Here is an 8,988-nt window from a genome sequence, read left to right on the forward strand (position 1 = left end):
TACAAATATGTATGGGGGGGTAAAGAAAGCTATCTCTTTTGAAAACAGTAATATCTGTATTATCAGATATACCAAATGTTCACCCTAAATTAGACTGTATGTCTAAAGGGACAGATTTGTTGCATGTCTCTGTGTATTGTAGAGGGCCTCATCAATATTATTATCATCATCATCATCAATAATCACTTTCTGATATGTCATTGCTCATGTCAAAGTTCCATCTATTCCAGTATCTTGCTTTCTACAGTAGCCAAATACCTACACGAAGCCTATAAGCAGGAGATGAAGGCAATAGGCCCCTCCTGCTGTTGATACCCTGCAAATAGTATGCAAGCACAGAATAACTTGCTGGTGGATTGCGCCCCTGTTCCATTAGTGGATGGGGTGGAGATTTGGAACTTTCCACCTAAGGTACAACTGGGACCTCCAGTGGTGGTTGGACTACAATCACCATCATCCCTGACCATTGGCTGTGCTGGTGGGGGGGGGGGCGCTGATGAGAGTAATAAAAGGAATAAAAATGTCCTAAGGGCATTTGCTTCCAGGTTTCAGCCATGTTGTAAGGAGTACCATGAGTATTTGCAGGGCCAGGCCCTGAGCGCAGTGAGGAGTTGCAGAACCAGGCCCTTGCTGTGTTTGTCTTGGGGGAATCAGGTATGGCCTGGCAGGTGTGGCCAGATCAGGAGATGTGCAGTATCTGGAGATGTGCAGTATCTTTCCCCTGGTTCTTTGCCATAGCAACGTGGTTTATACCCTGCTGTTGCCAGTTCCTGCTTTCGCTCCTGATCTGCTCCAGTTCCTGATCCTGCTTAAACGCTCCTGTCCTTGCTCCAGTTCCTTCTCCTTTTCCAGTTTCTTTTCCTGCGTTCCAGCCTCATTGAGTTTCTGTCCTCCATTGAACTGCTACTACAGTGGTGCCCCGCAAGACGAACGCCTCGCAAGACGGAAAACCCACTAGACGAAAGGGTTTTCCGTTTTGGAGGCGCTTCGCAAAACGAATTTCCCTATGGGCTTGCTTTGCAAGACGAAAATGTCTTGCGAGTTCCTGCGGGGTTTTTTCCCTCCCCCCCCCCTTTTCCTAAGCCCTAAGCCGCTTATCAGCTGATCCGCTAAAAGCCGCTAAACCGCTAATAGCCCTAATCCGCTAAGCTGTCAATGGGCTTGCTTCGCAAGACGAAAAAACTGCTATACGAAGAGCCTCACGGAACAGATTAATTTCGTCTTGCGAGGCACCACTGTATTGTTACCATCCGTACCTTGGTCCCAGCATGTCATATCTGGACTGCTGCCACCTACAACCCAGACCGTGACACATGTGGTGCTGAAGCTGGCAAAGCCCTAGTCCTAGTGGAGTAAAAGTGATAGTAATGGATATGTTTTGAACATGGAGAAGGAAAAGATAAAAGATGGTTAAGAGAAAAGGAAGGGAGGAAATACCTTAAACACAAAACAACTACAAAGCTACACTATGCTCTGTTGTAAAAATGCAGTGCAGGTATCTTGAAGCCAACCCTAACCATGTCTACTCATGGCAGTAAGAACTACTAAATTCAATAAGACTTACTTCCAGGTCAGTGTGGTTAGGATTACAGCCTTTGTAGCACATGAGGCTTTTTAAAATATAATGCTAAGGATCTTCTGTTTCTTTTTAGGTACACAGGGAGCTATAACTACGGCAGCTATGGAAACCAGCACCCCCACCCAATGCAGAGCCAGTATCCATCCCTTCCCCATGACACCACTATTTCTGCACCCCTCCATTACTCTGCTTATCACAGAAGCTCTTCGCAGGTCAGTTCCGTGGTCCGAGTGCTGATCCTTTCATTATTGCTTAGGATTTCACAAACAACTCAAATAGACCAAGATTCAATATGATGGCTTTTATTTTTTTACAGGGGAGACAGTAAAGAATTCCCCATTTTTATTTATTTGAGCTTTTGTATCCCGCTTTCAAAAACCGGAATTCCGAAGACAGCTTACGGCTTTAGCATTTCCACATTTCCAAATCAGTTACTCTCCTTTTGTTGAGATAAAATATCACCTTCAGTTCAATAGGGCATGCGCAAGAGATCCTTCCCTCAGATTGTGTACCCTTCATCCTCTGCTCCCATCTGTAGGTAGGCATGGAGGAGAATTTTGTCCATTTTGCCTGCATTTTTAGGAACGTAAGAAAACCTCTGCTAGATCCCCTGCCAAAGGTCCATCTACCGGTAGTCTCTTTTCAGGGTGCCAATTGGAAGCATTCGAGCAAGACCTGAGCACAGTGGTGCTCTTTCCACTTGCGATTCCCAGCAGTTGGTATTCAGAAGCATCACTGCCCCCATCACTGGGGGGAGAATTTTTAAGTGAACCAATCTAATTCACACCACCTGGACTCATAAGCAAGCAAGCAAGGAGGTTGGGCCATGACAACATCAGGGCCTGCTCCACACAGATTATGTCTTCCCCACCGAAGGGCCAACCTTGTTTTATTTCAGTACTTTAACATTGTAAAATGCCTTGGGAGAAAGGCAATATATAAATGCAACAAATACGTCTTGTTAAGGCTGCTGTTAAATGCACCCAGGAGGAGATCCAGGTAGCGGTCCTGACACACAGGACAAAAAGATCCGGTGAAGCTGAAAAGGCTGTACTATATGTAACCCACATACACATCAATCCATAAGGATAGAAAAGAGGAAGGAGCTAAACATTGAGATCCTAGGCAATGAGAGAGACCATATTACCTGTGGATCCTAAAAGACCCACTGCTCAGGATGCTGAGAAACTATTGTGAAAGAGTTTTTGTTGGGGATCTAGATTTAATTTTGCAGGTGTTTAATTTATGCACTTATTGATATTATGTTTTTTTATCTTTATTGCTAGGCCTAATTATGAATTATGTGGGGTTGTGTAATCTCATTGCATATTGATATGTTTCATGTATTATTTATGGCTGCTTAAATTTTGCATTATTTTTGTAAGTCTTCTGATGTTGTAAACTGCCTTAAATATGGCTTAACTATCAAAAGATAGCAAACATCATCATGATCCAACATCACCCTGAGGTCACCAGCAGAGTTTTCATTGATTTTGATGGATGTGGGTTAGAGTCTATACTATTTTAAAAGCACTTTGAACACTTTTCAGTGGTTCCAACAAGGGACGAAGAAGCAATAGAGACAGAAATATGTTTATATGCATCCATCCATTTAAGATTTATCCTAAGTCTGTCCTGATTTTGCAGTGCAATTTTAAATGTAGTTAATAGACCTTTATTCTGAAGGTGGCTGGGTGCACGTTATAACACCACAACAAGACCAAGATGTTGAGCGTACATGTTGATGTACATTACAAGGGCAATAGCACGCTTTCCAAAGTATGAGTAAAATCAGCATAAAGTTAGAGCCGCATTCAGAAGGAAAATATTTTGCTGTTTGAACAGAGACACCTTTCACCTCTTTGCATAATCAGCCGGCAAGCTGAAGGACAAGAATAAAGGGATTATTATTCAGCCTGAAACTGAAGGAACTCAGGCTTCATTGGGTGGAGGAGACATTTAAAATAGTATTTTCTGAAATAATAACGGAAAGAAACAGAGCTAATTTTAATTTGGGGCGTAGGGGGAGAAAGAGCCTTAACAATAATCGGCTTAAAGTCACCCCAACTTAAAGGGGTTAGTGTTTCTTGTCAGGTCTCAGCAGCGTGGTGGTGGCAAGAGAGTTGACCCAGAAAATGGTAATTTCCTGTGAAGGGCTCTCCAACAAATGTCGCCTTTATATCTGGCAAAGATCACTAGGCCCCAGTGTTTTGAGATCAGCATGCTTAAGCACTCTTCATTAAACCGGATGCAAAGTGTGAAAGGTGATTCAGGCAGCATGGGCCGGCATCCGTGCAGATGGCGAAGCTTTGGACACTCCAACAAGGCTGAATAGATGCTTCATTGGTTGAGCTAATAGTCAGGCAGGGGCCAAGGCGGACTTGAAAAATATTGTCTCTCAATGGTCTCTTCACTGGAAGGAAAAAGAAGTCACTGACTCATTTGCAATTAGTTGACCCACCATTACAAATCTTTCCATGTTGGGGATTCAGCCGTCACAGATTTTATTGTAAAAATAGTCGATATTTGGAAGTCCGTATTATTTTTGAGCAATTATTCTTTTTTATATTCATGACACATTCATAAACACAGCTGCATCTGGGGGTATTTGGCCACACAGAGAAGCAACACACTGTATTCCTGTCGTCGCGCCCCCCCCCCCCTGTTTTTGCAGTCATTTATTAGCCCTTCCTTTCTGGTCAGGCATGCTCACATTGGAATGTTAATGAAAAGTGGAAAGGCAGATCAGCACACCCCACCAACAACGCATTAGGAAGTCTGTTCTTCTCTGTGCCAAATGGCACTGCCAACGAGACGAATGAAATGTGGCCCATGGCTAGTCATGGGCTTCATAGACTTAGGCTGCAGTCCTAACCATATCTGCTCAGGAGTAAGTCCTATGGAACTCAGTGAGACTGCTCCCGGGTAAGTGAGTTTAGGATTGCACTGAACTTGATGGGTCTTATGGGTAAATGGGGTTAGAACTGCATCTTAGACTGGAGCCACGTCTGAAACTGTGGTGCCAGGTGTCCTGCCTGCCAGAGGGCTGAGCACACTCCCATCTGATGAGCTCAGGAGTAGATTTGTGGTTCTTGCCTATGAGCATCTCTATAGATGTCTTGCCTTCGATGCTTTACAACCAGACCCAGACTCTTCCCTATTCAGTGGTTCCCCCTCGTGCAATTCCAGTTGTGTGATCACAGAGAGTGTGGGCATGCGCCTTGCCTTTATTCCTGTAGCCTTTCACATGTTCAAACTGAATTCCTTCAGAGGGGAGGCTGACCTGCTCATTCTGGCTTCCTGTGCAATTTGAAACCCTGTACCATCGGGGGTTCTAAATCGCATGGGGAGCCAGCACAGGTTAAGTAGAGATTTATTGTATATTAATCTATTATTATTAGTTAAAAATGCATTAGGCTAGCTTTGTAGTACCTGATTTTTGTTAGTGCAGGGGCTGTTGGTTGACAATAATCAGCTACACTACAGCTAAACATCAGGAAGAACTTTCTGACCGTAAAAGCTGTTTGACAGTGGAATGGTCTCCCTCGGGAGGTGGTGAACTCTCCTCCCTTGGAGGTTTTGAAGCAGAGGCTGGATGGCCATCTGTCGTGGATGCTTTAGCTGAGATTTCTGCATTTCAGGGAGGTTGGACTAGATGACCCTCGTAGTCCCTTCCAACTCTACAATTCTATTATGCTACTATGAACTACATGAAAATGGACACTGTGCTGACAAAATCTGTGAATCCCTCTTTGAGGCTTGTCATTAAAAGGGCTTGCATTTTCTTTTCCTCCAAAAAGTGTGCGTGCCTAACATTTTTACAATGTCATTTCATCTAGTACCCCTTCAACAGCCCGTCGTCCCGGATGGAGCCGTGCTTGATGGGCAGCACCCCAAGACTGCATCCAACCCCAGTGACTGCTCGCTGGCCAGAAGTGCCCTCCGCAAATGCTTGCTACACAAGCCCACCCATGCACTCCACGAGATACGGAAATTCCAGTGACATCTACACACCGTTGACCACACGGAGGAATTCCGAATATGAGCACATGCAACACTTTCCTGGCTTTGCCTATATCAATGGGGAAGCCACCACAGGATGGGCAAAATGAAAATGACTTGGTAAATAGTATCAGCCTTACATATTTAATAAAGACAGACACACAAAAACTTTTCAATGCCTGGCTTGTAGGTTAACAGAACTCCTACATGGGCCTTTTTAATGGCTATGAAGATTGAAAAGATCCTGGACACGAAAGTATAAGTAAAGTAGAAAGGTAAAGGACCCCCTGGATTGTTAAGTCCAGTCAAATTCAACTATGAGGTGCAGCGCTCATCTCCGCTTTCAGGCCGAGGAAGCCAGCGTTTGTCCACAGAGAGCTTTCCAGGTCATGTGGCCAGCATGACTAAACCGCTTCTGGTGCACGGAAACGCTGTTTACCTTCCCACCGCATTGGTACCTATTTATCTACTCATGCTAGTATGCTTTCTGTTATGTACTAAGCTTGGATCCTAGAACAATAGGCAGGTAGGGGTTCCTGGTTCTGGCTCTTGTTCCGGGGCTGCTGGCTGTTCTGGGGCTGTTGGGTCGGGCGCTGCTGGTCCACTCGGTCGTGGCTCTGGTTCCTGTGGCTGCTTGGCCTCGGGGGTCACCTCTGGACTTCCTAGTTCTGCCTCCCTTACCTGCTCCTTCTGCTCTATAGGCCTCACCCCTCTGCTGTCCCCTTGGGATTACTCTGTCCAGCCCTCTTCGCGGTTTCCCCCCAGGAATCGTCGCCGTAGTTTATCACAGTGGTGGCGCCAGGCTTGCCCCCCACAGTCGTCGCCAGTGAAATATACTCTGAGTCCTACAGTGATTTCATGCTCTTTATTGCAGCTTGTAAAACAGTGATTGAATTTCCCCCCAAACCTCAGGCTTTTATGTACAGTACATTATTTACACAATGAGACCCAACTGATTGGCTTACAGGAGAAGACCTGATCAGGCTCCAGGAGGAAGTTAATCAGCCTATTAGGCTGGTAGGATCGTAGAATGCAACAACTGATTGGCCTGCAGGAAAAGACCAATCAGGCTCCAGGAGGGAAGCAGAATCAGCCAATCAGACAGGACTCATTGTGTAAATAATGTACATAAAAGCCTGAGGTTTTGGGGGAAATTCAATCACTGTTTTACAAGCTGCAATAAAGAGCATGAAATCACTGCAGGACTCTGAATATATTTCATTTTTGAACTGCCAAGTTGGCAGGACCTGGGACAAAGCAATGGGTGCTCACACTGTCGTGCAGATTCGAACTGCTGATCTTCCAATCAGCAAGCCCAAGAGGCTTAGTGGTTTAGATCACAGCATGACCCGCATCCCTCTATGGAATACAAATGGGGTAGTATGGTGGGTTACTCCAACCAAGCAAGATCTTACTGCTGCTATAAAGCAGGGTTATTTTGGTGTTTTCTACAGGTGTCATGCAATTGCTCTAAATTAATTACAGCCTCACTAACCATTGAAAGTTGCTGTATCTGAACTGAGTTCCTGCTCCGTAAGCATAGCTGTTGCAATTTGCCAGCTTCACAAGAGCCAAAGCTCCTCAGAGAACGCCAGAGGTGTAACAGACTTGAAAACGATCCAATCTAACTCTCAGAAATAAATCTACAAACTCCTCCGCTCATTAACCCACATCTGCCCCAAATTACGATAAATCTTCTTCCCATTTTCCTGCTTGTGAGCCCCAATTTATAGTCGCAGCTGTATGGAGTCTGCATTTCTATAATCATACCACAGGAGTGCAGAAATGGATATTGAGTGGAGAAATAGGTATCCTGGGAAAAATTCATTTATTGTAAAAATAAGTTTCTAGCCCTTGAGAAATGGGCAGGCCTGGGAGTGTTGGAGAAATTACAGTGAGATCTCAGAGGTAGGAGAAGTGGATTTCCCAAGGCCAGAAATGAACACTTCAATGCCTTGTACATCACACTAGGAGTGTCAACTGGGTAGTAGCAACCTGGCCTCAGCTATTAATTCACTAAGGTGCATGGTAGGCTTGACTGCAGCAAGCCCATGCCTTAGTACTGAGTCATTGCCAATTTACCCTAAAGAGAGGTAGTTGAGGAATTAAATGCAGCATAGGTGTGTGGGAGAGGGGTGTTTATATTCTGCTCCCACCCATCGTTCCCCACCTACCCTGCAAAACACTTCCCTGTTGTTTTCCTTCCAGGGAGTGCTAAGGCTGGAAATAAGCCCCATTAGGAGAAAAACATCTGTGGAGAAGTACAGGATGTTGCACAGATGAGGGAAAGGTGCGGCGTGTCTGTCCTGCCTATGCTGTGCTTTAAGCCCCCTTCCTCGGCTTTGTGGGTGTTTGGCTGTGCCTGTGAGATAAGATGGCGCCCGGCACGCTTCCCCTGTGCCGATGGACGCCTGTGCCGATACAAAAAACCTGAGCTCTCTTAGCAAAGTCCTTAACAGAGTTTTTAGCAGCGGTAGGAAGTGTTGCCTTGTGTGTGGATAATAAATCAGACTGAATGCAGGCTTCTTGCTAATCTCCAACAGCCTTTAATGAGAAGAAAAACATCATAAATCAGCCCGGCGAGAGAGCGGACATCCTTTCGTCTCTCAGCCAAAAAACGAAAGGGAACTCACACACAAAGAAAGATTCTCATATGTGAACATAACCACGCCTCAGAATGTGAGACGTCACACAGAACTGTTTACCCTGTACCGTATTTTTCGCTCTATAACACGCACCTGACCATAACACGCACATCGTTTTTAGAGGAGGAAAACAAGGGGAAAAACATTCTGAATGAAACAGTGGATGTATCATTTTTGGGCTTCATGCTGTGGCCACAGACATGTGATCTGATGGTGAATTTGGGGTGACCCAATGCAAAAATCCTGAAAATTCCTGTGGATCCATGCTTTGTAACCACGTTTTTGCACCATTGCAGCCCCAGGCAACAGTGGGTGCGTGATTTTTTTGGTGCAGGCTGTAGCCATGGACATGCTATGTGATCTGATGGTGAATTTGGGGTGACCCAATGCAAAGATCCTGAGAATCCCTGTGGATCCATGCTTTGTAACCACGTTTTTGCACCACTGCAGCCCCAGGCAACAGTGGGTGCGTGATTTTTTGGGTGCAGGCTGTAGCCATGGACATGCTATGTGATCTGATGGTGAATTTGGGGTGACCCAATGCAAAGATCCTGAGGATCCATGTGGATCTATGCTTTGTAACCACATTTTAAGTGGGGAGCGAAGGAAAAACAAAGGGACATGAGAGGGGTGTGCAGAGAAGCAGCTGGCTAAGAATGCAGGAGAGGGATTTAACGGAGGGAGGAAAGAAAGGCAAAAGTTTTCCCCCACCCAAGCCAGCCATCTCTCTCTCTCTCTCTCCCTCCCCCCCTCTCTCTCTCC

At 45.4% G+C, this 8,988-nt stretch overlaps 1 protein-coding gene across 4 annotated transcripts in view; it reads left to right on the plus strand.

Moving 5' to 3' along the window:
• Nucleotides 1–6,778, plus strand: part of RFX4 (regulatory factor X4) — a 63,756-nt gene extending 56,978 nt beyond the window's left edge. For all 4 annotated transcript variants that reach the window (XM_081878382.1, XM_081878381.1, XM_081878380.1 and 1 more), the window contains 2 exons: nt 1,653–1,791; nt 5,419–6,778. In XM_081878382.1, coding sequence (XP_081734508.1) covers nt 1,653–1,791; nt 5,419–5,691 — 412 coding nt within the window. In that variant the 3' untranslated portion in view covers nt 5,692–6,778. The remainder of the gene's footprint in view (nt 1–1,652; nt 1,792–5,418) is intronic.
• The last annotated feature ends 2,210 nt before the right edge of the window (nt 6,779–8,988 follow it).

The sequence above is a fragment of the Podarcis erhardii genome (assembly GCF_964252035.2).
Source record: "Podarcis erhardii genome assembly, chromosome: 10".
Classification (NCBI taxonomy): Eukaryota; Metazoa; Chordata; class Lepidosauria; order Squamata; family Lacertidae; genus Podarcis; species Podarcis erhardii.